The 25,895-nt window shown below is 40.7% G+C and overlaps 1 protein-coding gene across 1 annotated transcript in view; it reads right to left on the bottom strand.

Annotated features, from left to right (window-relative positions):
• Positions 1-23,090: 23,090 nt before the first annotated feature.
• Positions 23,091-25,895, bottom strand: part of LOC117053054 (PDZ and LIM domain protein 5-like) — a 40,181-nt gene continuing 37,376 nt past the window's right edge. The window contains exons 10-11 of the mRNA XM_033160535.1: positions 24,383-24,498; positions 23,091-23,245 (exon numbers count right to left, since the gene is read on the bottom strand). Of these exons, the coding sequence (XP_033016426.1) occupies positions 23,156-23,245; positions 24,383-24,498 (206 nt within the window). The 3' untranslated portion in view covers positions 23,091-23,155. The remainder of the gene's footprint in view (positions 23,246-24,382; positions 24,499-25,895) is intronic.

Below are 25,895 nucleotides of genomic sequence, written 5' to 3' on the forward strand. Positions count from 1 at the left end.
AGTCTAAACCCCTGCAATGCAGGAATATGCAGCTGCCCTATACGGGGGTTGAACCTGCAACCTTGGCATCATCAACATCACACTCTAACCAACTGAACTATCCAAACATGTGCTGCTATTCATATTCAATTCCCTTTCTCTCCTCATCACGCTCTGTGCTTGGCTGTGCTGCCTCCTCTTCTCCCAATGGTATGCCAACACCAGTCTCTGCCTCAACAAATCCCAACTTATTCCTTCTACATGTCAACCAAAATGGCAGCCCAGACTGTAAAGCTGGGAATGGGCAGCAGCAATGGAAGGGAATGGTACAAATGATAAACTGGCTGCTGGGGATTCCTTTAAGCACTAGTAGCAAAGGCACCAAACCTATTTAATCAATGAATAATTCAACACTGCAGGGGAGAATAGTGTAGAGCCAGTGTGGTGTAGTGGTTAAGAGCGGTAGACTCGTAATCTGGTGAACCAGGTTCATGTCTCCGCTCCTCCACATGCAGCTGCTGGGTGACCTTGGGCTAGTCACACTTCTCTGAAGTCTCTCAGCCCCACTCACCTCACAGAGTGTTTGTTGTGGGGGAGGAAGGGAAAGGAGAATGTGAGCCGCTTTGAGACTCCTTTCGGTAGTGAAAAGCAGGATATCAAATCCAAACTCTTCTTCTTCTTCCTTGGACTATCAAGATGTTCAAAGGAGAATGAGCCTGTCCTTGAGCTTATAACGAGCTGCACAGGTCAGAGACAAGCTCATAGCAATAGCCACAGCTATTCATTCATCAAGACTTAAATTCAGCCCTAATAAACTAACCTCTTGGCCCCGTCACTTGCAGCTGCAAGAGGCAAGGTGATGCATGCCACCATTCACCAAGAATTGTCTACAAAAGGATACCTTGTTCCCTCTCAGCAGCAACCAAACTCATCCAAACCTCTTCATGCCACTCAAACCACACACAGCAGCAGCCGCCTCACACAGCAGCCTTGGGGCTTGAAAAAATATTATTATTATTATTATTATTATTATTATTATTATTATTATTATTAGATTGTATTCAACTAAATTCTATTCCAAGTAGGCCCATTGAAATCAATGGGCATGTGTACATTTAGCCCATTGATGTCAATGGGTCTGTTCTGAGTAAAACTTCATTGGCTACTACCTTTATTTATATATTCATTCATTTATTTAGTTATTTGCTGCTTTTTTCAGCCTGAAGGCCTTCAAACAATGAACAGAAAATAATAAATAATACACTAACACATTAACACACACACTAAAGTCCAGTAAGTTGTCATGGTTCAAGAAACAGTATAAGGCAACGAAATCACAAGAAATAGAAGCATCAATGGTGGCCCCACCCCTGCCCCCCATTTTAGCTATACAGGGGTTCAAGGTGAACAACTAACCCATGTAATTAACTGCCACAAACCCCTAGCTTTTAGACAAACAAAAATAAAATTAGAAATACTTAAAATATTAACAGTTGCCACTAGGGGTTGGTTAGATCTGTCAGTTTCACTTCTCTGTTTCTATTCTCCATATTCCTGCAGCAATAAGCAATTTAAAAAAATCCTCATGAAAACTCATCGTTTTATTGCAAAGTTCTAATATACACATTTTGGTGCACATTTTGTCTAATGTACATTCTTTCACAAAATGATTTAGCTTAATACAATGCATCTTTGCATATTATTTTAACTGCATTTTTAATGCACACTTTACCCCAATATATGCATTTTTGTACACATGACATGGCTGGAGAACTGCATTACAATGAATTACAACCTACTGGGCCTTTTTTTGTTTGTTTTGTATTGGAAAGTTTCTTGCATTGACAGGAAGTTGAACTAGAATACATTTGAAGTTGTAGCCAAGTCTGTGATTCTGTGATAGTATTACTGTATATGAAAGGTCTAAATTAGGATACACTTTAATTTTGACCTTTCTTATACAGTAATACTATCACAGAATCACAGATAGTATTTAAGATTAGTATATAAGAATTGAACTAGAAGAACGGATAGGCTACAGATATGGAAAATAGATAAGACAAAGTAAGATAGTAATATGATTATGAAAATAGATTTAGAATAAGATCAGATATGAATGATGAATATATAATGTTAAGAATTTACTAACGATGTTATACAGTGAATGTAGAAGGAGAGGATGTGAGGAAGTCAAATAACAATGTTAAGGAATAGGATGATTATAGTTATTTTAGGTATTTTTGTTTTCCATATTTTTGTTTTTGTTTTCTATATTTTGTCTTTTTTGTTGTTGTTTGTATTTTTTCTTGATATTTTTTATTTTTTGTTATTTGTGTGTAGTGTTTGTTTATAATGTATATGCTTTATAAATAAATAAATTAGGACACACTTTAATAACGTAGTTTTTTAAAAAACAAACAAAAAACTTTCCTTGGCTTCAAGTCTAAAAGTATCTAAACCCAACAAAGTAACCAGAAATGTCACAATTCAGAGAGAGAGTTGTGCCTAAAAATGCAACCCTAAGGATGTCTACTCAGATTGTTGAACTAAGTTAAAGTGTGGCTTACTCTTAATAAAGTGTGTGCAGCCTAAACCCATTTATTTCAAAGACAAAAAACAAAAACAAAAAACCACGTGTGCGCACCTAAATCTGTTGGATTATACTCAAAGAGACTATTTGGTATCACTGAGCTTTGATAACTGGAAAATCTAAACTTGGAGCTAACTCTTTCCATCAATAATATGCCATGCTGAAAGACTTTCCTATTCTTTTATACGCATGTTCTGGCCAATAGATATAAGGCAGATGGGGAAAGAATGGTATTTCATACATGTTGGTACAGATGAGAAAAGATAGCAGAGAGCACCATTCATATGTCAGTTCTTCTGAATGACCACCTGAAGAATTGTCAAGGCCAATCTCTGCATAAACATTTGACCTCGTTTTGCTTGCTTAGGGGCAGAACTGTTACACTTCATCTTTTTCTCTGTTGCAAATAATAGATCTGTTTCACAAAGATGCACCAGCAGCTAAAGGTTAAAATCAGGACATGTACTACAGTTTAAACTGAGGGGATTGCCTGTGAATAGCGATGACCAGGTTGAACATAGGAGAATCCTTATGAATAGTGAAGTGCAGGCACCCATCCTGAGCAAGGATCTCATCTAGATTATTTACCGTTCCCTGAAAAAAAAATAGTCCTAAAGAGCCCCACCAGAAATTGGGGGCTATAATGCTTTTATAGGATTTAAACAGAATGGGAACTCTGTGGAGGTATTGATTTTATCCAGTACCAGAACCACTAATTACCACCTCACCAGCAAAACACCTAAAACAAGCTGTTTTCTTGTTGACTGTTTCCTTCCCTTTGAGCCAAAGTCTGGATGCTAAAAACTGCCATGCTTTCGGTGAAAAGAAAAAATCAGAAGAGCGTCAAGTAGGAATTGATTTTTTCCCCCCTTGCTCCCCCTTACAACATGGTGCCAGTTTTGCTTTGAAGGCCAAAAAAATATTTTTCACAGCTCTTTTCGGAAAGGGAAAGTGCTGCTATTTCACTTCATTCCTCCTCCTCCGCTGCATAAATCCTCTTGGTATTCTAGCAAGAAGATGGGTATGTGAATTCAGTGACAATTCTCCAATGTACAGACCGCCCCTGCCAGAATTATTTAATTATTTAAATTCATTTACCCATTGCTATTTGGCACAAAATGCATGTTTTTACTTGGCCTGCTGTTCAAAGACCATTTTTCAGGAAGAAAAAGATGGCACTTGGGGAGCTTCCCGACAACCTATTTATTGAGCATCCATCCTGATTTGTTTGCAGGGAGATTAGATAGCATCGACTATTTTATTATTTTGTTGTTTTATTAAATTTCTATACCACCCTTCTCTGAGGATCACAGGGTGGCTTACAATATAGACCATTTACGTTGAAATGTTTCCAGGAAGGTTAAATGATGTTGCATCCAAGGAAGTGTTCCTACACTTTCCAGTGCATTTTTTCATAATTTTCCTTAACATAAAAATGCTTTTTAAAAAAAAGAAGAAGGAAGCAGTGGTGACACACCAACGAGATGTGACTATTAATCCAAAATACTTTTTATCTGGCTCCTTGAGATCATTTGTTACCCAGTTTAATACAGCCTGTTTTGCATTCTGAAATATTTCTGAAAGTCAGAAAAGGAAATGTATCCAAACTTTATAAACGTCTGATCTGGAGTATCCCGGCCATAAAATATAAAGTGGTGTTTGGAATCCAGTTTGAATATATCATCAGGAGGTTGTTAGCCACGGCTCAATCCTCAACTCATGTAAACCTTTGATTATAACTTCTCACATTCTTTTCGAATGAGGTGATATGCAATTGAGATTCCTGCCTGATGTTTTTTAAGACCAGTTGTTATGCTCCAAACAGGGGTTTTTCCTTGACCATTTAACTCCAGACATATTAATGTAATTAAATGGTTTCTGAAACCTGGAAAAATCATTATGCCTTTCATGATGGAAAAGCAATTGTCTTCAGGAGTGGTTTTTAAAAAAAGATGTATGTCTTCGGGACCTTTTGCAAAGTTCTGATCTCTGATGGTGGTAGAATCAGTCTGTTCTGAAAACATGTACAGTATGCAGGTTTCTTTGGAAGACACAGTTAAAAACCCAAGAAGGATGGCAGGTGCCTGCAACCATTCACTTAAATGGAACTGTTGTGTATTAAATAAGATATCCTGTCAGCCAGGTAAAGTAATGTTATTGGTCAATTTGAAGAGTACAATCACAATCCACAGCCTGATTGGGTCCCGCCGGAAAGTTTGAATATTATTGGTTCCCGCTAAAATGTATCTTTTCCCTCTGTCCCAATGTGTCTATAAATAGAGCTTTCCCTACCCCCTATTCCCCAGTCTTGTCTTATCCCTTACAATAAAGAGCTGTTCACTAAGAAGTGTTGCTGGAAAAGCACACAGAGCCATTTTCTGAAATGGGAGGTCAAGCCTAATGGAAAACTGAGAAAACTGGAAAAAAAACACCACACCAATATTTTGTTTGTTTGCAGAAGGTATCAAGATTTTCTCTTTCATGTCTAGGGCCAACCCAATACATTTTGCTATCTAAGGCAAAGAATAATACAAATTTATTTTTATGTATTTATTTTTACCCCACCTTCCCCCCCCCCAAAGGCTTTGCAAACCATCTTCACAGGCTGCCTTACATATAATACATTGAGGCAATCTAACCTGGAGGTTATCAGAGCATAGGCAACAGAGCTTAGACTATTTCTGTCCAGATACGGGTGCAGCTGGGCCACCAGCCAAAGCTAATGGAAGGCACTCTGCACTACTGAGGATACCTGAGCTTCAAGTAACAGTTATGGATCCAGAAGTACCACCAACCTGCGTACTTGGCCCTTTCAGAGGGAGCGTAAAAGGCCATCACCCATCAGTCCAGTCTAGGGAACTACCAACAAACAGTGTCTCAGTCTTATCTGGATTGAGCTTCAGTTTGTAGGCCCTCATCCAGTCCACAACCATCCACTACCATACCTGCAGTTGTAAAGGAGAACTGGAGTTGTGTGTCACCAGCATGTTGCTGACAACATACTCCAAAACTCCAGATGATACCACTCAGATAATGACTATAACTCTACCCACTTGTCCTGTTCTGTCTCTAAAAGCTTCATCCGCAAAATGGACCACACAAGACCTGTTTGTTTATTGCTCATTGTTGATTCTTTTAACCTAAAGTTCCAATAGTACGAAATTAGTAATAGTCCTTTTTTCAAGGTTGCAGAATGGATTCATAAAACTGTGTAACATCAAGAAGAACTTTATGGTGGTTAGAGCTGCTCAACAGTGGAACAGACTCCCTTGTAAGGCTGCAGGGGGTTGGAGCAGATGACCCCCAGGGTCCCTTCCAACTCTACAATTCTGTGAGACTGTGATTGTATGACAAATCAAACGCCTCTTTATTTAATCTCCCTTTGGCTCCCTTTGCTGTTTTTGCCATCTGTGCAAGTTTGAGAAAATAGGAATCTTAGTTAATCAATTAGCATCCTAAGATTTTACAGCTTCTCCCACATGTAACAGGAGGGTTAAGTTATGGCTGTATCAAGTATGTTGCTTCTCAACAAGCAGATTAACAATGAGTATCTTAGAGCACGCATGACTCATTTATGACCTTTCCTGACAAATTCCATGGCATTTTCCATATAGAACCACCCTGGATCAGAAAATGCTCTTACTTGAAATAACATCGTGTACCAGTATATTGCTGGCAAAAATATAATGCCCCTAAGTCCAGATTTTAAAGTCTGAAAACCTTGGAACTTCCTTCTGTTTCCACATCCCTTGCTATTGTTGCTATCTCAAGTTGCGAGTGAAGCAAGCACTGAAAAACTCTGCCTTCAGGCACAAAGAGCCAGCAGGGCCACGTGTAATACAATACAGTATTAGCATGTGAGAAATACTAACAGAAATAATGATAATCAATGTTAGCTTTTATGTAGCACTTTCAAACTAATCAATCTAAGGGAAGACACCACAGCTCATGCTTTGTACACAGACAACATCAGATTTGATCGCTGGCATTTTCAGTTGTTCCTCTTTTTTTAAGGAAAAAAGGAGCAAGTTATAGGAAAGACTTACCTGTACCTCTGGAAAACCACTGCTAGTCAGTAATCTGTGAAGCAAAATTTGAGCAGGCAGATGTTCTCTCTGGCACAACACTTTTCTTCCTCTGTATCAGGGTGGAGGGTAAGCCAAACACAAACCATAGAAGCTTCAGAAGGATTTCATACCCAACACCTGGAAGCTGCATCTCAGCTCAAACCTCCGAATGAGACACAGCTGTGAGTGAGAGGAGTGAGCAGGTGGAGCAGCCCCTTAGTCTGAACACTGCTTGGGGACAGTCAGACTGAGAGAAAGAAAGACTGGAAAGAAAGAGGCTAGGAACGAGAAACAGAGGGCAGGAGTGGTGGATGGTTCCAGAGGCAAGCTTGGGAACAAACAAACAAACCCAGCAAGCAGCAAATGAGACTGGAAAGGCAGATGGCTTGGTGAGCAGCAACCTAGATGAGAAGAAGTAGCCACATGGATAAAGCTCTGATCCTTTTGGAGCTCTTCACAATCCATTTTTGTTTTAATCACCCTGAACAATTCCGCAAACTTGGCCACCTCACAGTTCATTTATAACTGTGGGTTGTTAATAAACAAGTTAAAAAACACGGGTTGCAAAATGGATCCCTGGGATATTCCACTTCCCACATCCCTCCCTGGAAAAACTGCCAATTGATCCTTACTTTTGGCTTCCTATTTCTTAACCAGTTTCTGATCCAGAAGAGGACCCTGTCTCTTATCCCATGACTGCCCTGAAGTCTTCGGTGATGTGTTTTGTCAAAAACTTTTTAAAAGTCCAAATACACCATATTAACTGGATCTCCCCTATCTATATGGTTGTTTACACTTTCAAAAAGCTCGAACAGGTTAGTGATACAGGACTTGCCCTTGCAGAAGCCATGCTGGCTCTGCTTTATTAAAGCTTATTCTTCTCTATGTCCGGTTATTTTGTCTTTAAAAATACTTTCCACCAGTTTCCTCATAATGGATTTTTTTTCTTTTGCGATTCTAAACCTTGGCTAACAAATTTCATATATTTTAAAAACTTGACAGAAAAATGTAACAGGAATTCTAACTTATTAACATAATTTATTATGAGTTTAAGATTTGTCTTGAATCAGAAAAAGACCTCTAGTGAACACATAGCCCCAAGTTTACAGCACAATTCATATTTTCTTAATTATTTCAGGCAGAATCATTGTTCTGAAATTTAAAAGGCATCTTAGTTTTTGGAGGTCTACCTACATTAAATCTCTGTTACAAATTTGTTACCGGTAATTTGGTTTCTATTGCATTAAAAAAACACACCTCAGGATAGAGAATACCACTTCTCTTTCATTTCTTATACAAGCCTCTGTACTGGAGATCCCATGGCCTCATGCTGCACATTTCTTTCAAAGCCTGGGAATTCCTGGTGCTTGCTTTTCTGTTTCCACAGCTTTGCTATGGACACCTGTTCCAAATGCAATTGGAAAAGCTTCTCTGCATCCCAGACCTTCTTTTTCTAGCCAACATGAAACCCTTTTATAGGCTTAAAGCACAATACTGTGTTTCATTTTGCTAGGGGCTGAAACTTTTATGAAAGAGCTTTGTGCTACAACCCTGTTTTTGCTTGATAATCAAGCTTTTGCAATTTGTTCCAGTTTGCACAACTCTTGGGCAGCAATTCCCAAATTCTCTGCTCAGGCTTCAATATTATAAAATAACATGCTCATGTGCAGTCCAGATATTCACTTGTTGAAGACACTTCCTGCTATTTTCTCTGCACGATTAGGAATTTGTCCTTTACTTGGTCAGGCAATCTTGCCCAGGATTAGAAAACTGCCAGCAGCTGTCCAGGATCTCAGACAGAGGTCTTCTCCATCACCTATTGTCAGATCCATCAACCTAGGAATCCAAGGAATTGATCCTGAGTCATTCTGCATGGAAAGCAGTTGCTCTGTTACTGAACAAGCCCTCCCCACTGCTATTACTTTGCCTCCTTCTTATCAACCTTTGGTGGAGATAGAGGTAATTGTTGCCCAGTCTCTGTACTGGGTGTGTTTGGATCATTTCCAATGTAGAGCTGCAACAGTGGTACCCAAAGAAGGATGCCAGGTTGCCATGGCTCTCATTGTGGCTATCAATAATTTACTTGAGACAAATCATTGGTGTTACTTTACAGCATAGTTTGATCCCATCTCTTGCCAATGGAAATTTGGGGGCAAGGTTCTCCTTTCGCTTCCAAACATTGTGGAGCTTAGAGATCAAGTGATATATCAAAGAAACAAAATAATAATAGTTTCTTCCTTCTTTGTTGAGTCCTTCTAACTTTTCACCATCAGCAGTATTGTTTATTTTCCAGTAACTTAAAATGCTTCCTTCTGTGCGTATTTTCATTATGAAACAGATTGGAAAGCAGAACAAAAAACCCTTACAAAATTACCCCAAAAGTAATTGCAGCCACTTTTCAATGTTTAATATCCTGTCCATTTAAATTTTTTACAAGATGTAAACGGCAATGAAATCACACTATTTGCTAACTGATTGCCAATTTTTTTTTGTTTCATCCCACAGCACTTATTAAGTCAGTACATTTGCTGAAGTCGAGGGAGGCAATGCTAAGAAATCATGATCAAATATTTTGCTTTACATAAAAATATGATTAATTACAAAGGGGCACAAGGCGACCTGAAAATATTTACCATCCTATTTTCATATATATATATATATATATATATATATATATATATATATATATATATATAAGCTAAATTACTTGCTTATAAATTTCATTTTGAAATAATAATAATAATAATAATAATATTAATGGCAGCAGCTAGGAAAGCATATATGTAGGGATTCGGCTGTATGCCCAGGTCATAAACTCCTGAAAACAAGAGCTTATAATGGAAGTTTTGACATAGCTTCCACTACGGGGTGGAAGGTTGCGGAACCATGACAGTGCCAAGGCTATAAAATCCAACACCACCAACTTACAACTTCGTACCAAAAATAACCAAAAAGGAAACAAATAGGAACACATTAAGAAATTAGACACATACACTGTTAAAACTTTTAAAGGCTAATAAAATGCCATAGACCCGTTAAAGAGTATTCTGTGAATATAAGAATCGGCGCCAAATAGTATCAAGGATTTCAGAAGGAAAAATAAATTTTAACAAATGCAAGGGCTTCCAGCCTAAGTGACAATTGACCGCCTATTCTCAGGACAATTTCAGACAGAGGAAGAGGTGTGTTTTTTTCTTGCTCACTTTCGGCCTACCTTAGCGTATGCCAAGCCTGTTATGTGAACCCTTGTGTTATGTAGTACATTCAACTGTCAGCACACTTGCAATGCTCCATGTTACATTACAGTCAAGGCTTGCAGTGCTCCACAAGTTCCATTTATATCTAGCTTTTCTTCCCAATAGCTTGAGGGTTGTGCATGGATTGTGGACTTGTTTGGCTCCTCCTTCGTTTGACTGTCACCAGGCAGGAGCCATTGCGTCAGGCTGCAGCAGAGGAGTGTAGAACAGGGCCCCTCTCTCAGTGCAGTGAGAGATGAGAAATCTTTGGCCCCTCTGTCAACTTTCCAACCCAGTGCCAGATTTACGTATAAGCTAAACAAGCTATTGCTTAGGGCCCCACTCTCCGGGGTGGTGGCGGAGGGGGGGGAATTTAAAGGGGGAAAAACCTGGATGTACATTTCCAAAATATAAGATAAAAAACAAATAAAATAAAATGTACATACAGCAAGTTTTGTGTTGTGTAGGCTCCGCTGATGTAAGTAATGGGCCCTGCCTGCTAGCCCGCTCCCTAAAATATCACTGGTTTCCTCATTTCTATATATAGGGTGCCTACATTCTGTAAGTGCAAATGGCTTTAAGGTAAAGGGTAAAGGGACCCCTGACCGTTAGGTCCAGTCGTGAGCGACTCTGGGGTTGTGGTGCTCATCTCGCTTTACTGGCCAAGGGAGCCGGCAGACAGCTTCTGGGTCATGTGGCCAGCATGACTAATTTGCTTCTGGCTAATCAGAGCAGTGCACAGAAATGCCGTTTACCTTCCCACCGGAGTGGTACCTATTTATCTACTTGCACTTTGACGTGCTTTCAAACTGCTAGGTTGGCAGGAGCAGGGACTGAGCAACGGGAGCTCACCCCGTCGCGGGGATTTGAACCGCTGACCTTCTGATCGGCAAGCCCTAGGCTCTGTGGTTTAGACCACAGCGCCACCCACGTACCTATTAAGTCCATAAATTACCATATAGCATATATTCAACACAAAAACAGCGACAATTTGTTGTTGACAAAGGACAGCTGGACATATAAAGGGCCCCATTACCTTTAGTAGCTTAGGGCCTCATCATACCTAAATCCAGCCCTGTTCCCACCCCAGCTGGTTCTTAGAAGAGGACCTGAGTGCTTGTTTCTTCCTCCCTCCCATTCCATATTCTTTTTGTGTCATGTCTTTTTTGGATTGTAAGCCAAAGGGGCAAGGGATGTATTGTTTGTATGCAAAGCCCCTTAGTGAGGTTAATTCATTAACTTGTAAAGCCCAACCAGTGTAATTTCTTTGGTACATCTGCATTGGTGCCATCAGAGCCAGCCTTTGCACTGAATTCAGCCTGTAGTGGTGAAAACTCCCAAAACAAAATTCGGGTTTTAGGAAGCCCTCAGTAAAGTGCCATCTGATGGGCCACTTATTACTTTGGTGGGTCCTTATGCTAGGTTGTCCAGCAGCACCAGTGGATTGCAATCAATGGCTTGTGCTTCAGGGGTGCCATGCTCATTTCCCACAATGCCCACCAAGCAACATCACTCCAGGGTAGTGGTAGGAAGGCTTCGGGTTTGTCAGATCTATTTTGTTTTTACTAGAACTCCAAGAGGTACCAGCCAGAGCCAGGCATAAAAGGCCTATAGTTAGAATGAAAGAACAGCGTGCCTCTGAGCACATTCTAAGCCGATAAGTACTACTAATGAAAACAGATTTTCACACAAAAGACCACTCCTGGTTAGCTTTCTTCATTTCAGCTGCGCAATTAAGGTGGGGAAATTCATATTTTTTTGTCATCGGCGTTAAATAAATAGGAAAGCCCCAGAGATCTACTGGAATCACAGAATCAGAATTGTAGAGTTGGAAGGGGCCCTGACGATCATGTCGTCCAACCTCCTGCAATGCAGGAATATGCAGCTGTGCCAAATGGGGATCAAACTTGCAACCTTGGCATTATCAGCACCACACTCCAAACAACTGAGCATCAATGCCCCAGAGCAATGTAAGAACACAGGAGAGCCTGGTGGAGATTCATCTAGTCCAGCATCCTGTTCTCACTGAGGCCAATCAGGTTGGAATGCCACCAAACAGGTCATGAACACAACAGCTTTCTGCTCTCCTGGAATTTCAAACAACTGGTATTCAGAAGCATACTGCCTCCAACAGCCTGCTCGAGAGATCTCTGGATGATCACTCAGTAGCTCTGATCCAACCTTGCTCTAGGGCACTCTGGGAAATTCAAATGGTGTCCCCCTAGGCCCACCTCTCTCTGGCCGAGGGGCAGTGTTGTGGTCTGAAGCAGCTGCAGAGCAGCACAGGCTGAACTTTTCCTGCAGCCACCACAGACAGAAATGGGCAGTCTGTTTGGCCCTAAGTAAGATGAGATTCATGCATTCCTATGGCCATGTGCCTGTTGCTCAGAGACTGCTTCTACCTGACTAGAGCTCCACCTTGCTGCCTTTAACAGGGCAGGAGAACCTAAGCCCTTCCAGATGTTGTTGGATTGCAGTGATCATCATCCCGGATTGTTGGCCCTGCTGGCTAGGGCTGATGGGAGTTGGAATCCAATGACATGTGGAGATCCGCAGGTTACCCACCAATCTTTAATGGGTACAAATGATAGCCAAGTAGGTTGCTTGGATCCTGTGGTTAGTTCCCGTCTCAGAACTTTGAAACCAAGAATGCACCAGGCTTGTAATTAACTCACTTCACCATTTTTGAAATGAGAGTTTTGCTGTTGCTCTTCCTTCCATCTCTTGGTGTGTGTGTGCGCGCACACACCCCTGATAGAATCCAGTTTCTATGCATAAAATGTATCTGTTGTGCAGAGAAATATTTGTGGGCATCTCACTAGTGCTTGTCTACTGCAGGTCAATGATAGCTCTGTTTGTAAAAGTCTTTCACTTGTGGCATGCAAATACCATATTTTGAATACAGTATCACTAACAAGCTTCTCCTGGGACAAGGAACAAGTGTCAAGTGTGCATGACAGCCTTCATGGCTGCACACAACCTATACCTTTAAGCTCTTTTCAACTTTGGTTCTTGAGCGATTTTTTATTTTATTTTAAAAAATTGTTTGCATAAAGTGCTGCTCCAGTAGACTAAACAAATGGAATGGCATGGAGACTTCGGTTATAGGTAGAAGTGCCAAAGTATACAGTATTGAAGCTCTAGTAAAGAAGGAAGGCTAAGCCAATATTTTGGAGAAATAATATTGCCTATTTTCTGCTGTAGCATTAATACGTTTTTAACGGGATTAAAACAGCTCCATTGGCATCCCTAGTATTGTCAAGCACAGTTCAAGGTGCTGCTGCTTGGGACCAGGATATATCAAATCATCAATCAGACCACCCCCATATTTTCAGATCTTCTACTAAGGCCTATTCTCAAGTCCCCTCCCACCTACTGCCTTGGTGGAGAGCCTGTGACCCTCAGCTACCATGGCCAGTAGTCGCAGGTGATGGGAGGTAGTTCATTTGGAGAACCACAGGACCCACTTCTTGAGCAGCCTCACATGCAGCTAATTGGACAGTACACCAAGGGCCCTAAGTCTCCAGCTTGGCTTGCCATCTCCTGTGAGCCTGGAGGTCATGAGAAGAAATTGTCCCAGACCTCAAGTAAACCACACAGGCCAACTTGTTTATCAAGCATCCATTCCGATTAGTTTGCAGTGTGGTTAGACGATGTTGGAATCAATGCAAGAGGGTTATCCTATGTATTTCCCCATCACTTTCCTTGCTGCAAAAAGCGCAGTCTTTGGGAGAAGTGGGTTTGTTGAGCAAGACCTTCCACTCGATGACCTGAATTTGCTGGTACGTGACTGAATCCAGAAGCAGTCTGGGAGTGCCCACAGATCTCTAGTTAGGCAGGCAGCGTGTTCCACTTTGTCACCCCCCATTATTGAGTTTCAAAGAGATTAAGAGAAGCCATTATGGACATTCTTTAAATGTTCACTCACACAGCCTAGCACCCTGTGAAGAGATTAAAGCAAGTGCTGGGTTCTTGCCATGTAGTTAAAGTTACCAGCAAATTTCCAAATATGTCTGCACTCATTTTATACATATTACTCTCAAGATAGCCAGGAGCCAGCCAGCATTCACAAAGCCGGTATAGTCTTTATTACACCCATTATTTAACGTGATAATTTTTTGCAATTCGTTTTTTCTTTCTTTCTTACTGAGAATTTGTATATCGTGGGTGACCAAAGATCTCTTGTAAAACGACAGGAGAGCTAACAGTATAATTTTCACAATGGATATTTAACATTTATAGCCAGATGTCCTACGTGAAAGTGACCCAGCAGCTGTGATTATTTTCTCTCACTAAGTAAATGACTGACATTATCTGTAACCAGATCTGTATTTTGATTGATAAAGTTCCAGAAATAGCAGCTAGCTGCTCAACTATAAGCCCAATACGATTCAAAAGATAACCCTGGAAAATAAGTTTACTAGTCTAAATACTACAGTGGAGAAACAGGAACTTCTAATACTAGAGAAAACTAGCAGTTTCATGCTTGTACCCCAAACAGTGGGTCCAGAGCATAAGCAGTCATCCTGACTGATCCAAGCACCTCTTCCACATCCTCAGGCCTTACCAACTAAAACTCATCCAACACAATAGGACTGGACACCCCTTGAGAGTCCTCTCCTGCAATGGTGGAGTCAAGATGCCAGTGAATGCAACGATTTCATCCTCAAAATGTTTTGCAAACAAGTCACAACAAGTTACCTTTGGTTCTGCCAGTCTTATGTTTGTATGTATGGATAAAGATATACAAGGACAAACTAACTTTAAAAAACAGGTAAGCATAACATTTATAAATGAAATAAAAGATAGATAGATGATAGATAGATAGATAGATAGATAGATAGATAGATAGATAGATAGATAGATAAAACCAGCATTTTAAAGCACATCTGCATAATAACATTACATGTCTGGTTAATCTTGCCAAAACAAAAAAGTTTTCAGCAGGTGCCAATGAAGGTGCCTTAATATTAAAAGGTGTGTGTGTGTGGGGGGGGTCTAGCTAGTAGGCACTGCCACACAAAAGGATCGGTTCCTTACAGGTATGGAATGAATATTATGTGGCACTTGTAAAAGTGCCAGTTCCACAGATTGAAGCATTTGAGTGGGCTCATGTGGGGCTCAAGGTGATCCCTCCAAGTAAACTGGTCCCAAGCTGTTACATGGTTTTATATACTAACAGAGCAACTTGAATCTGGCCTGTTAAGAAACCTTACAAAACAAATATGGGAGCTTATTTTTCATTGTGATGCAAAAGAAAAAAGAAAAACAGTTCTTCATAAGAATGTTGTGATCTTCATGGTAAAGAATGAATTCCCAAGTCAGACATCCTTCCAAAGCAATATGCCACATTATTTGTCCACTGAGTTTGAGATTTATTTGCTCTGAAGGAGTTTTGGAAGAAAATGGCTAGGAAAGACAGTGATGAGATGAGAAGCTTAAGGATTAATGGGTTTATCCCCCATGATGTAATCTTACTCCAATGGCTATTGCCCATGCTCCCCCTTGTAATTACACCACACATTCCAAGAGACCCCCTCCAAAAAAAGCCTAATGAACTTCTCTTAAGTTGTATGTAAATGTGCATTTCTCTGAGGTTTAATTCAGCTGCTGCCAAAACATATGTGCCCACAGGAAGACTTTAAGAACTCCACGGGGGATAGAGATAGAGAAACTGCAGTAGAACATGTTGGCTGCTGTCCATATTACAACACCACACTGAGAACTATTCCAGATGGAGAGGAATTCCAAAGGAGTTCAGACCCTCTGTCGAATGACAAGGCAGTGTATCAAACCAGAGATTAGGGCTGGAGAGATCCCGGAGCAGTTATTCCCCAGGGAATGACATAAAGTAGTCTACCAAAAGCATGCCGTGGAGTATCACCAGATGCAAGCACATAATCTGCATACCACAAACACACACTGGGGTTTGTTTAACACAGTGAGCCATGGCAACTACCCTTTAGGATCTTTCCATCATCCAGAGCAGCTGCACCAAACTCCATCCTGAAGAGCTTGGAAGAAGCTTGCTCTTGTGCTTATGTTTTATGAACACCATGCAAAGCATTCTGGAGGTGGGGTGGGGGTGCAAATAAAAAATGGGGGAAGTAGGTTTAGATCTTAACACAGTATATAAGACAAGGAAAGGTTTCAGCTGAACGACAGGCAGGGTTCTCATAGGCAGTCAAACTGGCGTGCTCACATGCATTAAAAATGACAACAATCTGCATAAAATGCATGTGCTAATTTATGTACAAGATGCAAATCTAGACATTATTACTATAGTTTAAATGAAAAAAATACATCTTCATTTATTTGTTTGTTATCCTGCCTCCCCACCCCGCCCCAATGAGCCCAGGGCAGCAAACAGATACACATTTTAAACACAGTAACATTTAAAAAAATAAAAGCGAAAACATTCGAAATTGAACAAAACCTTCTAAGAGCAGTCACAGTTAAAAACCTTCCATCCATCGATTGCGGTTGCCAGGAACAGTATTCTTCAGCCGCCAAATGCCTGGGTAAACAGGAAAGTTTCCACATTCTTCCCAAAATTTTATAATGATGGGAGTCAGGTGCACCCCACTATGGAGGGCATTCCAGGACTGGGGAAACACCACTGAAAAGGCACCGTCACAGGTCAACACCAAATGGGCAGACAGAGTGATCACAGTGGGGAAAACTGTGACCACAGTAACTATTATATTATTTTAACTACACTCAGTGCTTTTTTCCTGGCAGTACTGCCACAAGAGTCCAGGGCTGCCACTTGGCTGCTGCTGCTGAGAAGCAAGGGTAGCACTGGGTGGTGGGAGATGGCACAGGAAGCAGATTGTGGTGGCACGCGACATCCCTGCAGAACAGAGGTGGTGGCAGCAGGAAGCGAGCTCAAGGCTTCTCCTCCTCACAGCTGCCATAAAATGAAGGGTCGGATGGAGCCTGGGTGAGCTGGCGGCCTCTGTGCTACTGCTGCCACTGCCCCAGACCAGAGCAGCAGAGCGCAGGATGGACTTGGGGGAAAGTGCCCTCCTCCATCTCCCACAGCCTGCAAGCAATGCACACATTGACACAGCAGCTCACCCTCCTTTTCCTTGCTTGGCAGCTTGGCGATGGACGCAGGAGAGAGAGAGGGGGGGCAATTGACTGTGTGGGAGAAGAGTTGGGCAAGTGAGCAGGGGATGGAGCACATGCATGTGTGCAGTGGGTCTAAGTTGCATCCAGGAGCCACTGACCGACCACCCAATGGCTTAGCCAACTGCCCCCAAAGTGAGAGAGTGAGAGCAGGGGAGGGGAGGAGGCTGGCCTCAAGAGCAGGAAAGGTATCTGCCACACCCAAGCAGGCAAGTGCTAGTGGTGACAGCAACCCGCAGGGGAGGCCTCTTCACCTGGGCGGCAGTGCCCCAGTAGGTGGGCGGGCGGGCAAGGGAACTTCAAGCAGCTAACCTGCCCCCTCTGCCACACGATGGCCTCTCCCCGTGACTGCTGGTGAGTACCAGCACTTTCTCTCTCGGAAAAAAGCACTCGTTACACCCCACGGTATTAATGGAGAGCAGCAAGGTTTTGCTCTGGCTATACCATTTTATGTGTCTTTTAAAAAGATTTGGCATGAACCACACGGTTGCTGAAACATTTCCCACACAAAACACAGATGTGAACTTTTAAATGAAGGAGAAAACACACACACACACACACACACACACACACACACACACAATGCTTTCATTAACACATTCCTTAATATAAACATGGCAGGTTTGGGCTTTTTAAAAAACATTCTTCCATTTTAAACATGATTCACAAAACATAGCTACTGGGGGGGGGGGGCGACCACCACCAAGGAAGTATAAATATGCATAGATGCTTTTTTTCTGTAGAACAGGGGGCACCTATTTTTTTTTTTAATGAGCCTTGGATATCAATGATTCCATTTAGAACCGATCATTTCAACATTTTGGAAACTTTGGCTGGGTAGCACTACTTCCCCCTCCCCCGCCCCATTTTAAAATTTAAATAGCACAGAGGAGCCAGTTACTTTGGGAGGGTCTCCATGATTATAGCCAAGTCTTCCTCAGAGGAATTTTGACACCCTGTTAATTAGCTGATTTCAAGTAGGAGCTGGGCTCTTTCAGTGACTCCTATTCTGCCATCAGTAAAGTGTGATTTCCTAATAAATTTCCATCAAGCAAACTATTTCTAGTAACTCCCCCTAATTAACACCAGGCTGCTAATAATAAATTAGGCTCTATGTGTTTCTGATATAACCAAGATCTTGTCTGAGCACAAGATATTAACGTCCCCAGAAAAGTAAAACTCCAGCCTAAATTAAGCCTGTGCTGGTTAAAAGGATTTATGTGCAGTCCTGTAAGAAAGGCTTTGAAGATCTTTAACACAGTACATTTCAGCCAGAAACCCTTTTTGACTGAAAGATTTGTTCTAGGTTGAGCAGTGAAAGGGGATTTATTGTGAAAACACACTGTTGAGTTTTAAGACTATAAATATTACACTAGATTACAGTTTCTTAATGAATGAATGACAGATCTCTTATTTTTGTTTCTTGGTGCATTTTAATGTTAAATTATATTGTTGGTTGACAGAAACCAACCCTCTGCTGTTAAAATGTCAAACCCAGCCTTGATGCCTTTAAGAGTTTGGCTTCTGGAGTTTAATATACTGTTTTGCAAATAGACTTGCATTTGTCTTTAATTGTAGCCTAAACAAATGCAGCAGGGGCAAGATTCCTGTAAAGCTGGCTGTAGCTTTTTATAGTCATATGCGGTGCTCCCCCTTTCCTTGTACAAACAAGGTAGAAAACAGCAGCACATTCACCTAGTCAAAAGATACCCAGCTCATAAGAATCTCATGAGGCTACTGTTATCACAAAGTAATTGACCATGTTACTATAGATGGTTAAGTATCCTAAGGTGAAATCAGAGAATGCTTTGTGCCAAGGCTAAATACAGTATCAGATAAACCCAGTCAGAGGAGATAGAATTGCAGTTCCTATTTACTCTCTCCGGTTTAGAGAGGACACCAGACATCTTTGCACACAACTCTTGTCAAATATTCTGTTCTGCACCCAGGATTTGGGAAATTAAACAATAAATTTAATTTGCAAACAAAGATAAAAGGGATACGGGGCACCCGATTTAGATTTAAGCATGCTGTGGTCTTGTGAAAACGCAGGTTGCATTCGCACAAACAAATCCTGGCTTAATTAAGATGGGAAATGCATGAGCTCCATGCACTTGAAGGCAGGCTCTTAATTCCCACTTTGCTCCTCCTTTTGCAGCAGTTAGAAAACAAGCTAGGAAGCTGCAGTTAAACCATAGCTTCCCATTACATGCAGACTAGGAAACCTCCGAGCAAACCATGATATGAATATATGGTTTAAAGTTGGCTTATGTATGCTGGCTTTTATTTGAAGACATTATGTACTCCATGAATCTAATCCAGGCACAGGCAAACTCGGCCATCCAGATGTTTTCAGACTACAATTCCCATTATCCCTGACCACTGGTCCTGTTAGCTAGGGATGATGGGAGTTGTAGTCCCAAAACATCTGGAGGGCTAAGTTTGCCTATGCCTGATCTAATCATTCATTGATTTCAGTAGGTCTACTCTAGATATGAAGTAGTTGGATGCTGTGCATGTCCTGGTTTATTAAGCCAGGTTTTGACAGTGTAAGCCAGATCACAGAGATGAGTATTTTTATAAATAAATGAAGGGGGGGGGGACCCTGTAATTTCATAGCCTTTTTTATTTATCATGTTGCTGACTGTGCTTTTTGTAACGACTGGATCCAAAGACAACTGGGTTTAGACAAGATGTTTAAAGGGAGAAAAATTGAGAGAGAGAGAGATTGAAGCAACAAAGCAAAGCATAACATGTATATCACCAGAATCCACTGACTAGAGCAAAACAAAGCTGAACACAATGATCTGGGAAATCCAGAGCTGTTTCTGTCTGTCTTGCTTCTGAATGTCATCACTCCCCCACTTCTTAGAAATACTGCAGAAGACCAAAGTGCAACTACTCCCAGATTTTGCTTTAGCTCTCTTACTACTGGAACATAAAATATTCTATTTGCAGATAATTGTGTACTGGCCTATTACAATATGCAAAAATGTCTTAGCACAGTTAAGATTTTACTTTAATGCCTGATGCTCATAAACAGCTATTTTATAAGTGAAGTGCTCCTAAACTTGCATACAAATGTCCTTCTCTTTGTTATTTTATGTTGTTGTTGTTGTTGTTGTTGTTGATAGCTGCTGGTACATTTGGAGACTACCACTTGGTGGAACTGCTTGATAAATTCTTGGCATTGTCCGCTAAGCCACTTTGAATATTATTTTTCAACTTCTAAGTTTCCCAGCCAATTGCCAGGTCGTGAACTTTGCTACATCATATATGTGTAGAGAATGAAGAAAACGACACATCTAAAAGAGTATATATATTTATAGAAGAATTTTACCACCAAAAAAGTAGCCAGTGAGAGATAATGAATTAAAGTGCACAGCAAAAATCTTGGTCACTGCTATTAAATGTATGGTAGGAAATATAACTTAAATTCCCATGGACTTTGCTTGTCTCTTGGGTATATTTATGTTTTTGGGTGGTCATAAGTGCTTGGCAGAGCTTACTAGATCACAGGTTAATAATGAACCATGCTTTAAGGACTGCATCCAACTTAAGTTCTAGAACAGACCTACTGGAATAAGTTGGAAGGGACCCTGCAATGCAAGAACCTAAGTTAGTCATATCTTTTTATTTCAGTGGGCCTGAGCTCAGTACAACTAATGTTGGCTATAACCCATTGTTTCTATTTGTTTATAATAGAAACCAGTTTAACGCAAACAACTATTAACCAGGTGGGGTATGCAGCAGCCACTTGGTCCAGCCAGCTAAACTGTCCTGCCATGTAGCAAGGACAGAACAATCAATAATGTGCACATGAACCAAAACAGGGGGTTCTATTTTCTCCTCCTATGTGACAATCTGCAACATGCATGCTTCCAGGGCATGGGACACTGAGCAGGATTTGCCATGACACAACAAAATAGCCTAACATGTAGCTGAGAGAATCACGAGTCACCATTTTTGACTGGGGGAGTGGAAGCCAGGTGTGCAAGTATAAACTGGCATGTGGCCACTTACAAGTCAACGTTGGCCAAATAGCTTAAAAACCACAATCATTCTATGCTTCTGAAGTATAAAAGCTAGAATACATAAACTTTATATACCACTTCACTGGAGTGAATAAAGCTGTAAATGGAATATTTCATGCCCCACAGTCCAGTCTGTGAAGTCACACAATGTGACACAGCATTTCATAATTCAAAGCAACAGTTCTTTGTTTTGTAGTCATTCTTCAGAAGTGACTGAAAACCAAGGCAAGCACAGCTAAACTGGCTCCTATGATCAGCTGGAAAGGATTGATTTACTTTTATGTTCTTTAATTAAAAATACCACACACCCCAGTTTGGTAGCATGGCCCATTAATCTTCTATGTAGATTCCACAGAAGCCAACTTATTTTTTCAACAGAACACATTAAAATGTATGTGTATAATCACACACTTATTAGTCTTGTTTGGATGACTAAAAGTTACCCAGAGGTTGCAGACTAATTGTTTGCCCTTGTTGCAATTTCCCAGCTCCTCTTATAGTAGGATATGCTTTAAAAACAGGTATGGGGAACTTGTAATCTTCCTGAAGTTGTTGGACTCAAACACCTATCAGCTCCAGCCAGCTATCCCAAATGTGAGAATAATGGGAACTGTAGTCTAACAACATCTGGATGGTGCTACTTTTGCATTACAGTAAAAAAATATTTCCCTTTTCTCCACTTTCAAAGTGATAAATACTTTGCCATGCAGTTCATTACAAAATCATCTTCCTAACCTTGGAGAAACCAGAGGGATTGATATGTGCAGAAAGAACATCAACTAATTCATGTATCTATTTACAAATTATGGCAAGCAAGCAAGCAAGCAAGCACCTGTGTTAAAATGGTAAATCAATATAATTCACAATGTCCTAACACCACAGCAAAAAAAATATGATGTTAATTTTTATTTGATTTACTATGCTCTAGTGCAGTGAGAGTATTGCATCTAAGAAAGCTGACATTGTTTCAACCCTCACCCTTCCCTTTTCTGATACACCAAAGAAGTGCGCACAATAAATAAATATGTGCACACACAATAAAGTAAATTTATATACAGAAAAGTATAAGATGTGATCTTACGTAACCCAAATCAGACTTTCCCCACCCCAATATTCATCAGTCGTTTTCTAGAAATATTTATGACATTTTAAGAGCAGGTAAGTTGCATGTTCTTCCTCTGCACTCATACAAGTTCTTTTCTGCATGGCCAAGTGTCTCATTAATTGGTTAATAACTTGTTAACTCTTTCCCCCACATATTTTAAGGGAGAAAATGAATGGAAAAGGGCAAATATTTATACAATGTGGGAGCTAAAAGAATTGGCTTAACACTGCTCAGTTTCAAATTTCCTAATTACCTACAATAATGAATACTCCCTTTTGTGCCAAACAGTTTCATGTTGCTGGATATATTTCTGAAATGCATATGATATATACCAGTTGAACTGATTCATTATCTAAAATTGGACCTCCATTCTCTCCTACCTAAGAAGCAGCAACAAACCCACCTTTTACCACTAGTGGCACTTAAATACAAATGCAAGTTGAGCTACAAAATGTGTGATTGAAATAATATTTCCCTTCCTTAAAAAGAAAAAAAGAAAGAGCCCACCCCACAAAGTCTCAAAGGTTTGCTCTCACTAACAAAGTCTCAAAGGTTTGCTCTAAGAGAGAGTGTCCATCTTCATTTGTCTGGCATTACTACTCTAAGGCATTTTAAATCAGCGGTGGGGAACCTGTGGCCCTCTTCCCTGCTCTTGTTATTATTATTTTATTATTTATTAAATTTGTATGCCACCCTATACTCTCAGGGTGGTTACAACATAAAATCACTATATAATAACACAACATACAGGTACATACTTGGGTTCCAATTTCCGTCCACCTCAGCTAACGTGGCCAATGGTCAGGGATGATGAGAATTTTGAGTCCAGCAACACCTGCAGGGCTCTAAATGCTCCTCATAGTCATAAGCTTTATTCCTTTCCCCACCCCCACCCCAACCTCTGCTTCTACAATTAAAAAGTCTAGATAAATACTTCAGTAAGCCTACTGAAAACCAAAACCCAGGAACTTTATTTCCCTGTCAATATGTATGCTTCAGCAACCCCCAGAGCTTCAGATGTTCACAGAGTGGGCATGTTTCTTGCACAGGGGCTTGTCCTTCTTGGAGAAGAAAGTGTGGCCTTCCAAACTCTCACAGCACACCTGAAAAAAAGAAAGAAAGAAATGTTTCTTGTTTCAAAAATTAGCACATCGGTTAATAACAATGTATGTGTTTTAGGTGCTCATCAAGCTTAATTCTAAACTAACTAGTCTGTTTTCTGTTTTGCTTTTAACATTAATAAAATAGAAGTGGAATCTGCAACAAAATGTTGCTGTGTAGAGTGCTCCTGTTCAGGGCTCTAGCCAGTCATGGGTGTCCATTCCTTTATCCTCCCATTTAACCCAAACCAGCATTCCTTGGCTACTAAAGGTGCTCAATCTTCTACTAAACTGTTTTTGGGTCTCCTACCTTAGGATGCTTTTTTTCTAAGCATACTTTTTGCAAGCACTGGGTTTCCCTCACAAGGCTGCTGCTGGTGTGTGTGTGTGTGGCAGTCTTGGCTCAGCAAAGATCCATACTTGAAAAATGAATTCACTATTGTATTGATTTGATTCAGTGATGGCTTTACTCTGTGAATGTTCTATTGTTGTTAGAAGCCACCAATAACCTTTCAACTAGGAAGGTCCGCCTCAGGAGAGGTTTTCTGGGGCAACCAGGAGCTACAGTGGGAAGGATGGGGTGCCGAATGCGCACCATGGGTTGGATACAACTTGTATTTTTGTACTGCTCTTTTCCCAAGGAAGAATGTAAATGGGCTCCGGCTTCCCTTTTTTATCCTCCTATGTTCCCTATCAACATAGAAATAGTGACCGGGCTCAGGGGCACCCAGTGAGCTTTGTAGTTGAGTTGGGATTGAATCTCCTTGGTTTAAGCCCATCTAGGAAGCATCTGCATTCAGATAAGGTGCTCTACCGCTGAACTACAGCCCTTCAAACAGAAGACTACAAACTTGTATGTTTGGCAACTGATGGAAACAAACCTGAATGATTAAAGTGTGTTAAAGAAAACAGTGCTAAACAAATTCACATCAAATATATCTTTAAGGAGCAAAACAACAACAACGACAACGACACAAAAAGGCCAGCTTTACACAATAGCAAAGTGCTCTCCAAACAATTATGAAATAGTGTTTTCTTGTGTGCATTATGACTATTAAAAGAGCATTTCAGAAGTTACTCCTATCTTATTCAGGCTAGCAATAGCGTTGCTGCCATTGATAACCAAGTTTTTATACTTACTGAGCACACAAAGCAGGTATCGTGCCAAGTGTGGCCCAAGGCTTCCAGGAACCTGTCCCCAGCTTCAATGGGGAATTCACAGCCATGGCACATGGTCCCAAAGAGCCCATAGTAATCTGTGCAGGGAGACACAAACATGGCTGCTGAACAAAATGTTTCATCTTGCAACAAACCCTAAATCTGAATAAATGTCATGGTAAGCACATAGTGCTCAAATAACATGTCATAGGTAAGGTATGCCAAGATTTAAGAATTAAGAATATGATCCCCTTGCCCTTTAGCATTCCACCACTTACATAAGCAACACCCAATATTGGTCATGCCCAGAGCAGAGAGACTGAAACCAATGAGCTAGAGTATTTCCTGTTTTCAGTGGGTCTCCTCTTTGTACTACTTAAGTTGGATATCACCCTATGGTTTTTCCTTAACTGAAGAGAGACACATCAGAAAAACGAAATTCTACAGATTTGTGGCATTGCAATACTTATTTTGCTTTCTTTCTTTCTTTCTTTCTTTCTTTCTTTCTTTCTTTCTTTCTTGCATCTATATCCCATCCTTTTCTTCAAAGAACTCAAGGTGGTGTAAATGATTCCCCCTCTCCCCCTTCAATCCTTACAACAACCCTGTGAGGTAGATTAGGCTGAGAGGCTGAGTGTCTGGCCCAAGGTCACCCAGGGAGCTTCATGGCCAAGTAGGGATTTGAACCTTGGTCTCCCAGGTCCTAGTCCAATACCCTCACCACTACACCACACTGGCTCTTTATTTGCCAGAACCATTTTTATTTATTCATTAGGAAATCCATATACCTCCCTTTCATTTGTGAGAACTGTCAAAGCATCTCACACAATCAAAAATACAGTAAAATAAATAATAAAAATGTAATCAATATAAGCAAATCAGAAACAGACAGCAAGGAAGCCCTTCCATTTTTCTCCAAGGAATCCAACACAATACATTCCTGCAACAAAAGCAATCTCAGCATATGGCGATAACTCTAATCACCCTTCTCCCAGTGACCAACTCAGTTCCTTAAGATCATACAGAAGCTACTTCTAGAACTTTATGGGTTTACTGAGTTTGGTATAACTTATTATTCAAACAGAGCTCATTTTAAATCTGAAAAAGTCCTCTCCATTTCACAGTATCATATTGAAAATGGATGCACGCCTATTTAACTTGGCTGCTGTTTACAGTTTCAAGAGGTTTACAAGCTTTTCTACAGAAGACAGAAAAGAAAACAGTAGCCAGGGCAGATTGAAAAGCTTCTGTTTTCCTTCCCTTTCAACCCCAGACACACAGTCTAAGATTTTTCTCCTATTACGTTAACCATGGTAACAGCAGCCTGAAGTAATCTGTGCACAGAAAATTTACAAAGGACAAGTCAGTGATGCCTTGTATTGAAGCTTGTACATCTAATTTCCAGTCTCTGATTCCACAGAGAAATCTAGCATGAAGGCTTGCTGGGTGCAAAACTGGTGCCTTAAGCTTAGACATCTAACTATTCTTTCTGTAT

The sequence above is a fragment of the Lacerta agilis genome, chromosome 9 (assembly GCF_009819535.1).
Source record: "Lacerta agilis isolate rLacAgi1 chromosome 9, rLacAgi1.pri, whole genome shotgun sequence".
In the NCBI taxonomy this organism is placed as follows: Eukaryota; Metazoa; Chordata; class Lepidosauria; order Squamata; family Lacertidae; genus Lacerta; species Lacerta agilis.